The 19,489-nt window shown below is 45.6% G+C and overlaps 1 protein-coding gene across 1 annotated transcript in view; it reads right to left on the bottom strand.

Annotated features, from left to right (window-relative positions):
• The window catches only part of LOC308370682 (1,4-alpha-glucan-branching enzyme-like), a gene marked incomplete at its 5' end in the record, with an annotated part of 106,770 nt that overhangs the window by 26,048 nt on the left and 61,233 nt on the right, over positions 1-19,489 (bottom strand). Inside the window, 4 exons of the mRNA XM_080845383.1 lie at positions 1,912-2,042; positions 7,791-7,975; positions 14,821-14,992; positions 15,573-15,683. Of these exons, the coding sequence (XP_080701509.1) occupies positions 1,912-2,042; positions 7,791-7,975; positions 14,821-14,992; positions 15,573-15,683 (599 nt within the window). The remainder of the gene's footprint in view (positions 1-1,911; positions 2,043-7,790; positions 7,976-14,820; positions 14,993-15,572; positions 15,684-19,489) is intronic.

Here is a 19,489-nt window from a genome sequence, read left to right on the forward strand (position 1 = left end):
GCATGAGCGTGTGCTCACAAACACAGACTCAGAAACACGCACTTACACACACACACACACACACACACACACACATACAAATGATCATAGACAGATGCACACCCATGTTTACTGCTCCTCTGTATTAATGACAGACTCTGGCTTTGCCCTTTGAGCTATTTGCGTGTTTCCTCTCTCCCTCTCCCCTCGTTTCTCTCAGTCTCTCCAGCTCTCCCGGTCTCTATCCCTCTCTCATTCCTAACTATCAATATCTGAGGACATCTCCTTAAACATCAAAAGGTTTCCAGGAGGTGGGAATTGCGCTGGAAATGAATAAAACATGAAAGCTAGCCTACATATATAAAAATGACGCTGGGAGCGCCCACGAGAAAAATAAACAATCCCATGCTCGCTGAAAGAAAAAACTGCATTGGATTCTGCCTCCCCGGTCTTCCTCTAATCATACACATTGTTTTTTTTTCTTAAATAGCCTTCATGGTAAAATGCCATTGGCATGGATTGTTCCAGGTTGACCACCACCACTGGAATATATTGGCTGGCATCCTTTTTTTTTTCACTTGAGAGAAAAACAAGGTAAAACCAGAACCTTGAAACTCTGTTCAACTTTGCTCCCCAAGGCAGAGCTACTGGCGAGAGAAAAGTTTTGAGATAATTCACTTCTTTTTAATTTCAGAGAGAGGACGGTCTCTTTGACCTGTGAGAACCTAACCCAAGACACCAGAGACAGGCACTACATCACTACCCCACGCTTTGCACAACACACGCTTTTCTCAGAACCTGCACTTGATGTGATTGTGGCCCCCTAGAATATATGGCTCTGGCCCCTGTTGTCGAAAACCTCATCTCAAATTCTCTCTTTTTTTTTTTTTTTTCATGGATGCATCCTTGAAGTCCTCAAAGCCTCCAAGGTGAACGCCACGTTCAAGGACCCTCTGGTCATCCAGGCTCCATGGCTTTCAGCCCTGGGCATTAAACATGCAGGAACTCTCAGCTCCGGACCTCGTTAGCCAATGACTGACCCCCTCTCAGGAAACTCACACTTCCACATCAGTTCTGGGAGTTGGAGGAGCACAGAAAAGGCAATGCCAAGGTTATGGGTTCAGCACCAGGTGGCAGGGGGATGGGGAGGTGGGGGGTTGGTAGGTGAAGATTGTTAGTGAGCTATGGAACTAGACCTACAGGGTTCGACACTGTTCGACAACTAGATACATCAGCAGTAATGGGTCCACTTCCGCTCTCTGAACTCACCTCAAGCCTAACAAAGTAGCGCTTGAATCCAGACAGACACACCATTAGTTCGTCTGTATCGGTGTCTCGCACTTGGGAGCTCAGAACACACGCCACAATGTAAATGAGAGATAGGAGTGAGTGAGACTGGCTGATGGGTGTTTTAAAGCCGGGGACCACCAAACGTGACACATCCGAGGCAACTCTGACCGTCTGGGGCATCCATCAAAAGTAAATAGCGTTGGAGACCTGCCGAGTTTGTGTACACTAACACCTGCATGAAACAGCACTCGAGTGCTTGATCGAGTAGACCCACCGTGGAGGCAGACAAAGGCCCTACACATAAACAGACTGTTAATCAGCATCTGAACTTGGGAAATAAAACAGCAATTAGACAGCTGTCAGATATACAGCACGCTGAGTATATAGCTTTACTGTTACACGAGGTCAACCTGAACTGTATCGAAAACATTTTAATTACTGAGGGTTTAATGCAAAACACAATTAGCAGGCCTAATGTCCTTGTTCGAAAAATGTATTTACCCACCCAAAAATATAAACCGGATATAAACCGGATTTGCCTTGATACTCTTAACTATTGGTAGTGCACTGTTAATGCAGAACCCTTTGTTATTTAAAGCCGTGACCGAGCACCGACACCAGACGGTGAAAAGCAAAGGATACTTTCCCGGCACCTCCACAGCTATGCGGTAGTCCTGGTAGCTGCTGGTGGGATGGAAGTTGAAGATGAAAATGGTGGTGGCCCTCTCGAAGACGATAACCTTGTCCCGCTCGTGCCTTGCGCTGACAAAAGCCTGCATATGGATGAAAGGATGGAGGTTTTTTTTACATCAGTTTTTTTTTTTTTTTTTTTTTTACAGCAGACAGGAATTAAACGAGTACATCTCCAAGCAGCCAAACTATAAATATGTATGACATGAAATGAGAGAAACCATTTTAGAATTTTTTTACAGTTCAGTCACTTGCTTTTGACCATGCTATAATGATTGTCTGGGACAAGACTGGACATTTCCATAGCACTGTATAAAGCACTAGACCGGAAATTCATTCAAATTAGAAAAAAAAAATATTATTTTTTTGAGGGAGTTGGGGAAGATTCCTTCCTACCTGAATAAATCTATTATACACAGTCACAAATAATTACAACTGAATAGCCAGTGAATACATTCAAATTAATATTCCCAAGGTTCATTCCATTTCAGGATGCAAATTATGAGAGTTTGCGGCAGCCAATTATTGGAATGCGCTTCTCAGAGCCAACCTAACTAAAACTTGCCGCCTCGGCTGTATTAAAGCAACTGAATCCCAATCACAGCTGCATCTATTATTATGGGATGGTGCTTTGCCTCAGCTGCTTTGTGGTTCTTTCTTGCAGAGGCATTGTCCATTAGTAAGTCCTGCATTCTATTTTCTCAGTCTGTTCGCTCACCGCCCCCTTCATTGACGATCACTGATTGTTTGATTATGTGAGGCAGATGCACCCGTTAGTGTAGTGCGTCTGCACTGTTACAGGACTCTACGTGATGCATGGCTAAGCTTGCTCCAATGTGAAGACATGTATTAACATCACCTCAAATAGCAAAGGTGCTTGCCGAGCAACTGGCATGGTGTATTTAGCTCCGCGGGGTAATACACTATTCCTGGAGAAGATGTCAGTACGTGCAAGACCTCAAGTAGACATAGGTGCAGCACAGAACCACGTCTCACCATTAAAACTTGAATTGTGCGACTAACGCTAAAACTGTGACTTTTGAAAGGCTTCATTAGAAACATGTCGCCTCCTGATTTATTCTGAGGGGACAAATGCACCAATCTGTTACAAAACAAATAAATAGATAAATGAAACGAAAACGTCTGGGGCCAATGGAGTGCTCGTGCGCAGCCAGTTCTCCGTAACCTCAATGTGAATCAGCTGCCAGATTCCTGCGGAGAGTGAAACCACTAACGTGCCATTAGCGGGGATTATCAATGTCACCCTCGGACCCTATTTTTAGCTCGCCGTCCCCCACGGCCAATTTGTAGGAGCGGAAGACACGCTACTGAGCGGGAGAGATAAGGAGCCGCAACGTTTGGACGAGCAGACAGAGGAGGTCGGGGGGCTTCACGGGGTGGGGGGGGGGGGGGGGCTGGAGAGGTCTGGGAGCCGAGGGGTGAGGAGGAGGATAGGGGGTCTGAGTTGACAACCACCCCCTTTAAAAAAGATCATGTCTCCACATTCGACTTCCCACAGAAAACTGTCAAAACAGGAGCTCTCTTGGCTTTGTGTTGTGTTGCCTGCATTGTCCTGCTCACAGTTGAGTCGCATCTCATTACAGTAGGATTATAATATGTGACTGCGAGGTTTGAAGGAGGGAGGGAGAGAGAGAGAGAGAAAGAGAGAGAGAGAGGGAGAGAGGAAGTGATAGATCAAGAGGTAGGAGAAGGAGAGAGAAGGAGGGGGTAGAGGACAGGGAGAAGGATACAGAAAGTGAGGGAGAGTAAGAGTAAAAAAAGAGAACTGAGAGAGAGACAGAATGAAGTGGAATATGAGAGGAAGAGATACAGGAAGAGAGAAAGAGAGAGAGAGAGAGAGAGAGAGAGAGAGAGAGAGAGAGAAAGCACAAAGCGCACCAAGTGTCAGGCTGGTGATTGTTGGCTAGGCGGCGGGGCGAGTTTACACAGCACAGGGGCCGATGTGATCGCGGCGCTAACAGGGGCTTCTGCAGTTAGCGTTGTAGGTCTGCCCCCTTTGAAGCCTGCTGCTGAGGCATCTTCAAAGTGCCAGGCACACATCGCTGCATCTAAGTGAAGTCCCCGTATGTTTCCCCCCCACCCAGCCACCCACCCACCCACCCACCCTTCCCTCCTTGTTCTGCGATTCAGAGTTATCGCCTTGCCCATGCCGCCCACTGGCCCGCCCAAACAACCTGCCCAGGATTAGGAGGGAAAGAACGAGGGAGGCGAGAGAAAAGAAAAGTCTTTGAATCATTGCCTGCCAATGGAGTTCAATAGGAAACAGTGGCGAGTGTGTAGACTTTTGAAAAGGAAAATACAAAAAAACAAAAACATACTCCTGAGGTAACAAACACACGCTTTATACAAACACACACTCTCACTCACTCACACTCACACACACACACACACACACACACACACACACACACACACACACACACACACACACACACACACACACACACACACACACACACACACACGCACACACGCACACACGCACACACACACAAAGAGGGCTCATAAACTCCCTCCCTCTCTCTATTTTTTTTCTCCATCACTCTGTCTCTCCTGCTCACACACATACACTCAGAGTTCAGGGCAAAAGAAGCCATTATATTTCCAAGTGTCTCCTTGAACAGCTGATGTTGGATCATTAGCAGAAAGGGAAAGGGAGAGAGAAAGATAGGAGATGAATTTGTCTCTGATACAGAGCGCAGGGAGAGGAACTGCAGCACTAGCCTTAAACACTTACATTTTACCTAACCCAATGGACACACATCTTCCGTGAAGATGCTCAAGTGTGTGTTTGTGTGTGTGTCTCTGTGATTTTGTCTGTGAACTGGAAGTATAATGAGTCTGCTGTATTCACTCCTAGTGCACTTTATGTCATATGTGAGTGAAAAGTGTGTGTTTGTGTGTGTGTGTGTGTGTGTGTGTGTGTGTGTGTGTGTGTGTGTGTGTGTGTGTGTACACGTGAGTGCTTCACTAACTAGCTTATTCTATCTTTCTGAGCACACACTAACTCTCTGTCTGTCCCACGTGTAAGTGAGCTCATCCACTCGTGCACTCATGTCAGCGAGAGCTGGTTCCCCCTGCCAGAGCACACCGTGTGACTGACAAGAGCACAAGGTCGGGACACGACACCGATTGTTGCCTTAATGTGGAAAAATGAGTCTCGACTCTACCATTCCCACCCTCCCTCTATCCTTCCATCTTTCTTTTCATCCTTCCTTCCAACCTGACCTCCTTTTCGCCTGGTCTGGCCTAAGATGCGAAGATGAAAAAGAGAAGCCAAGGTCAACCCCATCTGATGCAAGGAGAGCCGGTCACAATCTGTGCAGCCAATCAAGATAAGATGTAATCGACTCAGTCCTATCTTACCTTTCCTAATCCCCCTTCCCCTCATTTATATATGAGGGACACACGTGAAAATCCACCCCCCATGTACACATAAACACATGCATACACTTGTGCCCTTTTACAACGGTCTGTCTTTTGCAAACACATAGTGCACAATCTTATCTTGCTCAGACACTCATCTACATTTTCACAACCACACACTCACTTCCTGATTCACACACACACTCTCTGTCTTTATCTCTTTCCATCTCATACACACAAAACAGTGTCTCTCCCTCTCTCCTTACGCACGCACGCACACGCGCACACACACACGCGCACACACACACGCACACGCACACACACACACACACACACACACCACACACACACTCACGACAGGTCTGCATGATCCCATTACTGTCTCAGCGGTTAGTGTCACACCAGCGTCAGACTGCTTTCTCTCAGCCATGGACTCGATCCCCTGACGTGAGTCGGGCTGAAATTACGTTTCGAAAATGGAAATGGATTGGATTTTGTGCATTGCTCAACGCGTGCTGAACTCTTACAACCGAGAGAGCCTGCGAGCCTTCTGTGCTGGAGCGTACACGGAGAGTTAGAGGCAGAGAGAATGGGGAGGAACAGAAAGAGGGAGAGAGAAAAGGAGGAGAGAGACAGAGAGCAATGGAGAAATAGAAAGAGAGGCAGAGAGAGTGAGCGGGAGGGAATGTTTGTGTTTATTCAAAAGGGGGAACAATAAGCCAGTCGAACGTGAAGTCAATGCGGTGAGCGTCAGTTCAAGAGTGTTTGAGGCTGCCGCTCTGCCATGCAGGTGCGGCGCCTTGTTATCCGTACTTATACCAGCATGAGTGAGTCAGGGTGTGTGTGAGTGGGTAGTGACACAGCATGCTTTTATAAGTCCCGTCCACTTTTTCGTAATTCAACAATTTGCGAAATTCAACGCAAAATCAGCAATTTAACAAAAAAAAAAATGCCTTGCTGCATATATTCTTATTTGAATAATTGCGCAGAAAATTGCAGAAAATAAGCCTTGATGTTAATTTGCAACTACTTTAAGCCTCCTTATGGTGGTTTAAGGTTATGAACGGACTGCCTCAACCGTTGCCACTGCTTAATGTCCATCTCGTTTGGAGTCAGGTGTGTGATATAGTTGGTTCTCGTGATTGCTGGATATGTTATCTAATGCTGTTACCTAATTAGTTAAATTCAGTGAACTACTTATACATTATGTTACATTCTGCCTTGTATTCAATTGTGAAATTGCGAATAGTGTTTAAAACATGATATTAAACTTAAGGCATATTGTTGCGTCTGACTGTTTATGCAGCCTTTCATCTTGCACAGAGATCTATTTCAGGGAGTAGAATTTTTGGCAAAGTAAGAACAGGAATGGTTAAACACATCTTGAATAATCATGCTTTCTGTTCAGTTTTCTTTAAACAACTGTAGAGGATAACTCATGATTCCTGTTATATTTACAAGAACTTTTGATCTTGAAATAGAGCTCAAAGGTTTTAAACCCAGGCATGACATTTTATTTCATTATATTCATTTTATTAAACTTCAATTCAATTCTGGTAGCATGGTTGTAAAAGTTCTCAGAAATATTAGAATACTATAGCAAAAACGATTAAAACATTACAAAACAACAAAAATATTAAAATACTATTGTGACTATTAAAACATAAAAAAAACTTAGATAACCTGTCTATTTTATCTCTCATTCACTTGTTTTGTAGTATACGTATGTAAAGTCTAAGTGGAGTTTAAAGAGAGCAGGAGTTTAAAGAGAGCATTTTTTTTTCACAATATTTCTTGTGAATTTGTAAAAATCACCATCACAAAATCTGCCATTTTGATCACAAACAAATCAGAAAAATAAATTGTGAACTCCTGTATGCATGTTAATGTGCTCTTTTAGGACAGCAAGTTAGCCTACTGCTGGTAAGTGTTTCTTGACCCAGGCAATGCTGCAATTGATCTGCTGAAAATGTGTGAATGTGTGTGCTTCTATGTGTGTGTGTGTGTGTGTGTGTGTGTGTGTGTGTGTGTGTGTGTGTGTGTGTGTGTGTGTGTGTGTGTGTGTGTGTGTGTGTGTGTGTTTGTGTGTGAGGAACAATTGTCCTCAGTATGGTTCGTCTCAGGGCAGTAAGTGCAGTATGTGTAACAGTATGACTAAGAGTAAGCCTGTGTTAGGAAAGAGAAAGTAAGAAACAGGGAGAGAGAGAGAAGCCAAGGGGGGGGGGGGGGTGAAAGAAAGAGGACAGGAGAGAAGATGACAGAGCGAGAGAAAGTGGAAGGGGAGGGGGCGAGGACAGACAGACAGAGGGAGACAGTGTAGGAAAGCGAACAGGAGGGAGAGAGCAAATGGAGAGGGGAAGAGAGAGAGAGAGAGAAAACAGAGAGAGAGAGAGAGAAAGACAGAGAGAGGACACAAAAGTGTGTTGGAGTGTGTGAGCTCTTACCGGCGGGGCAGCGAGCCATCCGTACTTGTCCTCCGTGCGGTTCATGTCACGGTCGAAAGCATACAGCTGGCTGTAGCGGAGGTGATCTGTGTCCACCAAGTTGAACTGGCGGCGGGCATAGTGGTAGCTTTCATTATTCCCCTGCCTGGGGAAGTCCAGCCACTCTGGATGGCCAAACTCATTACCTGCAGTTAATGTGGACAGGTAAGAGAGAGAGAGAGAGAAAGAAATAGAGAGAGAGAGAGAGAGAGAGAGAGAGAGAGAGAGAGATGGCACCGGAGAATGAGTCAAATCAGTTTTTTTAAGAAATACAACTTCATGTTCCATGCAGAGCGACTACTCATTATGGCAATAATGCCATTCTCATTTTGAATGATGCAACCCACTGAAAAAAAGGAGTGTCTGTGGAGGCAAATCTTCCACCTGTGGTCCGAGGAACATGACATGACATTTCGCTTCTGCTTAATGAATGTGCGGCAGAGAACAGAGCAGGCCTCCCGTTATTATCCCACTTATCCTTAGCAAACCCACCCTCACCCCCTCCTTCCTCGTTGCCGGTATAGCCAGAAATACTGCCCGGCAGAAAAACATCAGCTTCAAAGGGGCTCCCCCCCCCCCCCCCCCCCCAAAAAAAAATGGAATCTATTATCTGGTGAAAAGAAAATAAGAAGGAAAAAGACTTTCAGATATGAAATCCCAAAGCATCGCTTCGATTCATCTGCATAAGATGTATGCAGAATTAATTCACCACAAAATATTTATAACACTTTCGCAACAATGACTGTGAAACACCATCAAGGCTCCCAGTGAGTAAATAAGTGAAGGTTTTCCCTTTTTTGCATAAAACATTTGATCACTATCTTTGGTTGAAACACACAAAGTGGGCCTGTCACCTTTTGAAATCTCCTTGTGTAGTAATGAATGCTGCATGGGATTTACGGAAGTGTTGCTCGGGAGTTATCCATGCTTTTGTGGGAGTAGATCATCTCTGATGCCTTGAGCTCAGACGTGTAACCTCGACCCCCCAGTCAAACAAAAGCCCAACCCATCCCGACTATCTGTTTGTGCGGAGCGCACGGCGAACCACGCTGCCAAACAAGTCTGGAGGGAGGAGGACCATCTGTGAGCTAAACCACAGGACGTGACAAACACTTGTGTTAGAAATGAACGCAGAGTAGAGGTAGAGGAGGAGGAGGAGGAGGAGAAGGAGGAGGAGGAGGAGGAATGGCGCTACTTGTGAAAGAAAGAAAGGCATTCAGCAGCAGCAACAGCGGCGTGACCGCGCAGCTGAACAAGCCGATGGACTGAGGCGACAGTTGCGTCAAGCAGCCAGATGAGATAATGAATCCGTCATCGACTGACACCCCGACATCATAACACAACAGTGGGGGTAATTGAATTCCAAGGGGGAGAGAAAGTCGCTGACAAGAGAGGGGTGGGTGAGTGGGGGGTGGGGGGAGTGAGCGGGCAGTGCTGGGGGAGGACTAAAATAATGGAAATGAAGTTGGTTGTTTATTCGGAGGGGGGGGGGGGGGGAGAAAGAGAGAGAGAGAGAGAGAGACTGGATGAGGCAGAACAGTTGAGGAGTGACACACACTCTAATGAAAAACATTAGCGAGCTGTAAAAGACGCACTGAGTGGCGAGTTGCAGCCTGAAGACCAAACACACACAGCGGAGCGGTGCAGTGTATGCGTGTTTGCGCGCGCGCGCGTGTGTGTGTGTGTGTGTGTGTGTGTGTGTGTGAGTTAGGAGGGTTGAAGGGGTGTCACAACAGGAAGATAGAGCTAGAAAGAGCAAGGAAGAGGGGATGGAGGAGAAAAAAAATGAAAGACACAAGGAGACAGGGAGAGGAAGATTGCCTTTTGGTTTGACACACTGTATCTTCACACAAGATAATCCCTTGACACTGTCGAAAAATACTATAAGAAAAAAAAACCTGCAAATATGGAAATGAGCAGATAACCAGCCATTTCCAACAATAACTCCCGCAGCAGGGGCTATGTACTCGCCAGTCCCTCGGGGGAAGAAAACATATACCACTATGGACACTGTGGAGACGCACTTCTCAGCGGATGTAAACATCATTTGAGGCATGAGTCCACTGCGTAGGACGTCTCCCGCATCTGCTATCAGATTTGATTTTGCCGTCATAAGATGCTTGTGGCCCTAGTCGTTCGGCGGGAGTGTAAATACAGAGGACGTGGGCGCGCGATGCGCCGGCCATCTGCGGGTTTCGTGCGCGGTGACACAACAGGGGCCCTGTCAACGGAACAGAGGTGGCCTGGAGCTATGTTGTTTGACTGGTGAGAAGACGTGGGCGGAAGTAGCTCCGATGGCAACAAAAGCACGGTCTGAGGTCTGACACAGCTGGATTTTAGTGGGGTGTGTGTGGGGGGGTGAGGGCGCACTGGAGTTGGTGGGTAAGATGCCTCCCTTAGCTCCTAGAGACAGTAAGGCACATAGAGAAGGCAGCGAAGCAATGCCACGAGCCACTTGTTTCTGTACTACTGTAACTGGTGTATACCCATTCACCACACACACGCGCACACACACATCATTTGGATGTCAAAAGACTGTCCAAGCAGACAAACTAGTTTCTTTTCAGTTTTCACTGCTGCTTTGTAATGCAGTTTTACATGACTGAAAATATTTTTTTATGTCAGAAAGATTTCCCAAGCCAATGCAGTCTCTTAACAATAATCCATAATTTCTCAACCACGTCAACGAAAAGGACCAGAAGGTCACTGCGTAATCATCAGACGGATGCATCTTCATCTCATAGACACAGAAAGTCAGTGTTGTTTACTTGCAGTTTTCCAGTCATTGATTTAATCGGACTGTTAATTAAAGTGGAGAGGGCCTAGCGGGTTCCCTGAGGAACTCCACATCTCTTTTGGCACTGTTTAATTAAACATAAGACACGCCTCATTTTCTCCACTCACTGAATTTCATCTGCATGTCCTCAACAATGAGGCTCCAGTGGTCCCAGTGTACAACGTCCTTGCTGTCACCAATTATAAGATATTATGTGATTAACGTCACATTTGTGGCTGTAGGACTCGAAGGAGGACTACTACTATGGACTGCACAGTAACACGGCAGATGCAATCTCGTGTGAATATAGTTTAAAAAACAAAGCCGATAGAAGTACAAAAATATATCTAGGTTGTCATTATGGTGGTACTATGACTAAAAGCAGAGTTTGTGATCCTCGTAAAACTTGACGTCATTGGTAAAATTACCTTACAAAAGTCATCTTTGTTTAAAGATGGAGCGTCTCACAATGCAATCTTCCACAAATCAATAGATTAGGACAACAGCATAGAGGACAAATAAAAAGGTTGACTTTTCATTCAGCAGCAGGTACTGTTTTCCAGTGTAGCTCTGACAAACCTACAGTAGACATTTAGATAAGTCATTTTTAAGACATGTACAAAATGGTGGAGTTTTCCCTTCAAATGAATCTTCAAATGAAGGCAAATTTGGCAGTGAGCTTCCAATGTCCTCTAAATCTTATACATTTTGTCTTTGATTTTAAGCAGCATTGGCACCAAGATGTTGGGGAAATGGCATATGGTATGAAGGGAAAGCAAAACCCATGGACATGGAATTGACAATGGAAATGTGTCTTATGAGTATGTTATAGAAACAGACTTTTAACATGGAATTAACCTCCATTTAGATATGGTTATTGTTGTGTTTACGTTAATGAAAAGAAGTAGATTTCTTCCACTTATAAACAGGTCCAATAACATTACAGACACTGCCTCTCAAATGCACATTATCCTCTCTTTTAGTTTCATTATCATTCCATTTAATTGTATGACATTGAATTGTTTTCTTAATTCTCACTACTTAAAATAATGAATAATATCAACATCAGTAATTATTATTCATAATTTACACAAAAGCATCCCTACATTACAGTGTTAGTTTCTCTGATAAACAGATCTCAAATCTTGTGCCATATAACTATTGTATCCAGGGCACCGTCCTTCCTTCAGGCGGTCGACAGACGGTACAGCTAAGGTTTGCTTTAAATGCATTTAAACGAAGCCTCGACACCCCATCAGGGATTGGCACGAATCAAATTTTTAAAAGGCAATTCAGTTTGGGAATGATTAAACATATTGCCATGTTTTTTAAGTGGGAGAATCAGACAGTGTTCAGAGATTCACATTTTATCATCATAAATGCCACAGAAAAGGTCCCACTTAATCATATCATATCAGGGAAAATATGCCCCTAATCAGAGCCAGGGAACACACTGAGGCCGGGAAAATGGACACACATTGTTAAAAAGGTAGAGTGAGTGGGTTCATTATGAAAAAGTGGGTGATTTTGTCCCAATTAAACGTAACCCAGTCAAATTGCTTTCAGTCGGTGCTTATTCCCCAAAGGTTGTTACCACCAACCATGGCTCATGCTCTTTTTCCTTCATCATTGAGTCTATGACTGCCTTTTTTTTCCCAATGATTACGAAGGACAGAGAAAAGACTGCTCCAAGCCACCTGCTCATGCAGGGTCAACTCAAAGTTTTCTCTGTGTTCTGAAGGTCGGGGTTTAACATAAAATCGTCCTGTCTATTTTCTGACTCTTTCCACACCAGAGGCTGGAATGATAAAGTCATTGAAGCGTTTCATGGGCGCTTCGTTGTGCTGCGTTTTAATGCCAATGACACCCAGGAAAAGCTTCACAGTCTGTGTGTGTCTATGTGTGTCTGTGTGTGTCACTCTGCATCACAAGTATGCATTCTTTCAGTGTCCTTTTAGCTTCTATTGGCCGAGAGTAAACAGACATGGCCTCTTTGGGGCCCGGCAGATCGAATTGATTTGCTTGCTCAAACAATTTGTTCTTGCTCAGCACCGCTAAATGACTCTACGGCCATTGATCCATTGACACGTCATGTCATTTCATATTTGCTAGACTTCTCCTTCTTGTACCTCTTTTGAGGGGAGGGGGTGGGCTTTGCCGTTTCCGCTAATGTTGTTGACATACTGCCTGTCTCTCGGTCTGTCCCCTTTACAAGAAAACTGCAGTTCTTTCTTGCCACAGGGATTGACTATAAACGCTAATCTGATTTAACAATGTCTCTTTGTTGGTTGATTTTTCGAGAGCAAAACAAGCTTTGAAAAGTCAGATCCCTTCTAACTCAATAGAACGTTTCTCGGAGAAAGCGACGGCTTAGCCCGTCTGCCTCTGGCATATTCTCGAGTGAATGGAAACAGGTCTCTCAGAATTCAAGGTCTATCGCTGTGAGCGTTAGACACAGACGAGAAGAACAACCCGACCATTCATCCTTCCTTACTCGTACTCCCTCTGATTTCAGCAGAGGGCAACTACTCAGAGACAGACAGCGTAAAGGTCACCTGAGGGACAAAAAGAAAGAGAAGAAAAGAGAATGGAAGAAAAGGCAAAAAACAAAATGGCTTCAAAACCCAGCCCAGGTTATCCTAGGATATCAGATACGCTAATTAGATCTACTGCTGCATCTCCGTTAATTTCATTGTTGGGCAACAAGCAGTTCAGCCCATCGCGCATGAACTAGCGCTATTGTGTGGTGTGTGGAGGCATTGATCTGACCCACCCATGTTTGAGCTTAGGATCTTGCTCATGGTATTAAATTAGCAAAATGATTTTGCCAAGTTATTAAATTAGCTGCTTAAATTATACTTTGCTTGTTGCATTGCTCGCAGCCAATTGCCTGTCAATTAAACGATGACCCCTATCTGTTAATGTGGCCCAACCGTGTCCACCTTTAGATCTCCCCTGTTGATCTGTTGTACACTTGTTCACATGTCTACGATCCTCTGATCCCTGAACAGTTTTAGTCAGTGTGTTCAGCTAATCAGAAACAGGGGGAGAGCTGAACGTCCTGTGCTGTGGGTCCACAGAAGCAGGCTGAACATGCACCTTGGTTCCTCATGACCTGCATACCTGGTCACCAGGTGGGGCTAGAACGCTGCTTAAAGGCAGGTTACTGTACTGTACTATGACTGTGTGTGTGTATGTGTGTGTGTGTGTGTGTGTGTGTGTGTGTGTGTGTGTGTGTATGTGTGTGTGTGTGTGTGTGTGTGTGTTTGTGTGTATGGTGACAGCCTGCTTCTTCAGGTCTGACACAGGTCATGAGCATTACCCTTCTAAATCAGAAGGACCAAGAGCAAAGGGTTAACGACCCCGGCAGGACACACACATCGATTGGAGGAAAGCAGCAGCACTCTGCTCTGGCCCTGAGGTAAGGCACGGGAGACAGGAGGCGCTGAGGGGAGGGGGCTACGGTCCATTCAGTGTGACTGATGGAGATGTTTATGAGTTTGCCTGTTTAACATTTAAAGTCACTGGCATCGCTGTGGAGCTGGAAAAGCCCTTAGGAACTGTACAAGCGGCAGGCTGTCAACTGCATGCGGGGTAAGGGACCGTATCACACAGATCACCAGAAGTGATTGTATTATACATTACAGCAATAAAAAAGACACAGGTCAGTGTACGACATGACAATTACACCCTGTCATATCCTCGCAGCTGACGACTTGTTGTTGATGATATTGTATCTGTTAGCCCAAACGTTTGTTTGTACACTTTCCGTTTAAAATATCTCACAATATCACGTGACATGATTACACAAAACCTTATCATGTTCCTCATGAAGTCTAATAGTGTACATTCTGAACTGCTGAACTGAGTTATTTCAGACAAGAATGATACACTACATTGTGTGATACACTACACTGGTAACAGTTGTGGCAAGAGGAAGAATCTCATTACTTGGTTAAAGGCAAGAACCAGCTCAAATGCTGAACGACAAAACCACACGGCATGTGGTTTCATAAACTTATGTTTATATTCAATTATAGTGTGCTGATCCGTAGGAGGCCACATCATCTTACAACCACAGTTAATAATAGATTTGTTTTTAGATCAGTATGCCTTGGCACGCAGCGAGGAAAAACCGGGCCAGCGTTACAGTAAGTCTTTCCATTTCAAGGAGGCGAGTATCAGATAACGTCACGACGACCATTAGACTCTCACCGATGAAGTTGAGGTAGCCCTCGCCGCCCAACCCGTGCGTTATCAGCCGGATCATCTTGTGCAGCTGGATGCCGCGGTCGATGACGGGCGTCATGGGAATGAAGGCGCTCATGTTGGTGTACATCTCCTTGTCCATCAGCCAAAACGCCAGGGTCTTGTCCCCGACCAGGGCCTGCCTCAGCGGGGGTTGACAGGAGAGGAGAGACGAGGGGGGTGGGGATGGAGGGTCGGGGGGTGGGGGGGGGGGGTTGAAACAAGGTCACTTTCATCAAGAGGCACTTTGCATTAATCACCGCACCGTCTGGGCTAGACATGGATCTATGCACTTTTACTGACTTCCTGAGAGATAGAAAAAAGGGGGTGAGAGAAAGAGAGAGAGAGAGACAGAGAGGAGAGAGAGAGAAAGAGTGAGAGAGGGGGGCACAGGGAAAGGTAGAAGAAGAGGTAGAGCTGGAGAGGAAATCATTAGTCGAGGAATAACCTGTGGCGGTAATCATTACTCAAGTAGACAAACACACTGGTGCGCACATCCCCACCCACATACACTCGCACACACACACATCCCCTTTTTTCATCCAACTCCCTCGTCTTGCGGAATGTATACAAACAGACGCGGGATGTGCTAATTTCTAATTTCACTCCGCCACGTGTTCGTCAACCTGCGGTGACACCAATTTCCATTCCAAATGACTCATTGATTACATTTGCTCCTCTCCTGTGAGGCTGTGAAATGGGGGTCGCGCTCGGCCTACCTGGTCGTGGCTCTCCGCGTACGCTATGCACTTCTCGCCGTAGCGCCGATTGGTCAGTGTGTGCACAATGTTACCCATGTTCCAGTCCTCGTCCTTGTACTCTTTGATGATCTAAGGGGAAATATGGGGAGGGAGAGAGAGAGAGAGAGAGAGCAAACAGCTTTCAAAAACACTGAAGACATTTTCTTTTTCTTCTTCTTCTTCTCCTCTCTCTCTCTCTCTGTCGCTCACTTGCGTTTAACCTGCAGACCTCGCGAGGCAATTCGCCCCCGTGCCTCATGATGGTATTCAGGGCATGTGCCACGGTTCTTAGCATCACGTTCCTTCCTCCCTTCTGTTGAAAACCCCCTGCAGGTGTTTCTCCACCCCTGGAATTGCCACAGGTCTCATTTTCTTTATATACTAGACTTCCTCGGGCACAGTTTAGCATCAATCATCCTTTAACTCAATGCTAATATATTCCAAGGTCAGTATCACAGAGGAAATAGTAGGTAGGGGAAGGAAATAGTAGCGCATCTGCTGTAGCAAAGATTGAAGGCCCTGTGTCAATCACCAGTTCTGTGAAAATACCAGACGGTTGAGTGGACCAAACAAGACATTGCAATGTTTCTACGAAAGATTAAAGCTAGATCTGAAAGAACTGATGTGACATGAAGGATAAATGACATTAAATCACCCTCTCAATTGTCTTATGGAATTCATTTTTATCGTATTTATTACACTTAAACTTAGCTTGGAGGTCAAATATCAATGAAACAGCCCTGAAATAAACAGAATACTACACACAATACAAAAAGTACATAAAGTAATAAATAATAAATGTCACACACAGTAAGTAGTTGTACAATCAAATCATTGCCCTCTGACCAACTGCATTGCCACGTGGCATCACTGTTGTTTTTCTAGAATGTTCTTCCAGGGAATACACAGGGATGAGCAACTATTTGTTTTTCACCAAACTGACACAGCAGTTTGCCACTCAAAAAAACCGAAATCAAACTTATTCAAATCAAAACATTTAACACAACACAGGTTAACCGGTTTAACTAACCTAATTGCTTTAACCATGAGTGTAGTGGGAGAATCAATGTTAAGAAAGCTGTGCACAGAGTAACCATGGCTACTGTAACGGAAACCTATTCCTCCACTAAGAGATGAAGAAAAGAGATAATATAAAAAAAATCCTGCCTTTCAATCAATACCCTCTCTGCTCTTTCCGCCTACACCTGAGCCAACAACCAGGAGCGTTCCTTGGCTGCTTACGCACCGCTACGAGCCGACAAACACACACATACACACACACACACGTTCACAGCAGTCTGCCCACACAACTCACCTCTGGTCAACAGAGACCCATGTTCCACACACACACACGGCACACAATCACACACTCACCCACACACACACCCTCTCGGGAGATGGCGAGAACAAACAACTGAATCCAAGACCAACTCAAGCCCCGGTGAATTCTCCAATGCATTCAGAAGCCTTGATAACATTTATATTCCAGTTATTCCAAACGAATAAATAAATAAAATCTTTGGGATCTCCAAAGCTCCTTCCACACACACACAGATACACCCCTTTCCTTGGAGAATAACCGCATTGTTTACTTGCCATGCTAGCAGCACAGCTAAGGTCCCTCTCATAAACATGCCGCACGTCTATGAATCTAGCAGTCACTCAAACTAAAAGACCCGGTTACTAGGATACAATCTGCCCTCCCCCCCCCCCTCCCCAAACCCACTCCCTCCCATCCCAACACCCCCCCTGGGCCCATAGTGCATGAGATGTGCAGCTGGCGTGATTGACAGGAGGCTGGTAAGCCCTTCACTGTGACAGGTTGGAAGACTGCAGGGTGAGATTGCAGATGGCATCTGACTGACAGGTAGGGGATTCTTTCTATTACTCCATGGCATGGCAATCAATGGCGAGGGGTGGGGGTGGCAATCAATACGGGCACAATAAAGTGCCTCGTGCCAGTTAATGAATGCCATCTTTGTCCATCTCAATCATCAAACAGCCTTCGGCCTCCTCCGCCCTGTCTATCTCCCTCCTCTACTCCCTTGCTGTATCTCTCTCTCTCTCTCTCTCTCTCTCTCTCTCTCTCTCTCTCTCTCTCTCTCTCTCTCTCTTCTCTCTCTTTCTCACCCTCTCTCTCTCTCTCTCTCTCGCTCTCTCTCTCTCTACCGCTCTCCATTGCCCTTTACTTCCTCCCAGCTCTGTCTTTCTCTGTAAGTGAATGGGAGGGCACAACAATCAAGCAAAGTGCTGACTAAGGCTGCCTTACTGTAGGTGTTGGGGTGAGTCAGACCGGCCCTCCACGCACACAAAGTAGCTGTGCAGGAAGATACAAGTAGGGAACGACAGGTCCAAAATGAACAATGCATTGGAATTACCTTTCCAAAAAGACACTCAAACTTCTGCAGAACTCAGTCCATTGTGTTTATATAAACAAAATAATTCTTCAACAACGTACAATTAGATGGAAACTGTACGGTGTGATTGAGGAACGTGACGTATAATTAACCACAACGACATGACAATAAACCAAAGCATTGCAACTTGTTCGTCACGCAAAGTACTGCAAAGTAGGCTGGTGATAACTGGTATTTAAATGTGTGTGTGTGTCTGTGTGTGTGTGTGTGTGTGTGTATGTGTGTGTGTGTGTTTGGGGTGGTGGTTTGGGGACCTAAGACAGATTCCATCAGACTCACGCTTCTCCTGTACAGAATTCCATCTCGTAGTCTCTAAAAACATAATTTCAACTGACAGCCTACATTTCCTGACACATCACTACACGGCCCCACTAGTGGGGTGCACAGTGCTTATGTCCACTGGTGTCAGTAAAGACACTGTTTAAACAACCACAGTACTTATTAGCTTACAGTCAACTTCATGCATTCACCAACCAAATTTGCGAACAGTGAGGTACCCACTGATTCAGCTTCACCACCCATTCCGTAGTTAGCCCTAGAATCACTGGTCTGATATATAATGCACTCCCACATTCTGTACCCGCGTGGAAGCGTGCACCGGGCAAAAGGGATTGTTTGCAGTGCGCGGGGGGGGGGGGGCTGTTGGTGTGTGTGTTGTCGTGTCCCTTGTCGTGTATGCAGTATGAAACGCCATTGACTGTTACGAGGAAATGTGTGTGGTTATCTGAATGTACTGTTGGGTTATTCTGTGTGTTAAATGTGTGTGGTAATCTGAATGTACTGTTGGGTAATTCTGTATGTTAAATGATGAACATTGCTTCCTATCCAGTGAGTTCCCCCACTTAGCCAATAATAAGCAAGAGTGGGGATAGAGAGAGAAAGGTGACAACTTGCTGTGTGGCTGTGCTTGAATGCTAGTATGTGTAGATTGCATGTTATTAACCGGTTTTGTTTTCTTCGTTTTAAGTCTTTTGTGCGCTATATTTCGTTTTGGCGACTGCAAATAAACCACCACACGCTTTTTGGTCACACCCGTCTCCAAGGTGAGGTGGGGGTTGCCACGTCCCTGTCTCACAGGTGGGCAGAGTATGCCCTCCCTGCCACATTGCCTCCCTTCCCTGCCTCCTGCCCCTCCCGTGCCCTGCGCCACACCTGCGCCCTGTTAGACCGGCGTGTCGCTGATGGCCCACTTCATCAGAGCAAACCAGCCTCCATCAACACGCTCTCACTTGCTCCAGCAGCACAGAGGAGAGGAGGGGAGGGGAGAGAGGGAGACAGAGAGGGCAGAGGGAGGAAGAGAGCGGAGAGAGAGTCACCAGAGAGCGAAAATGAGAGGAAGAGAGAAAGACAGTGAGAGTGTGGTGGCTGTGTTTATGTGTGTGTGTGTGTGTGTGTGTGTGTGTGTGTGTGTCTGGTCTGTGTGTGTGTGTGTGTGTGTGTGTCTGGTCTGTGTGTGTGTGTGTGTGTGTGTGTGTGTGT

This window comes from Sprattus sprattus (assembly GCF_963457725.1).
Source record: "Sprattus sprattus genome assembly, chromosome: 9".
Classification (NCBI taxonomy): domain Eukaryota; kingdom Metazoa; phylum Chordata; class Actinopteri; order Clupeiformes; family Clupeidae; genus Sprattus; species Sprattus sprattus.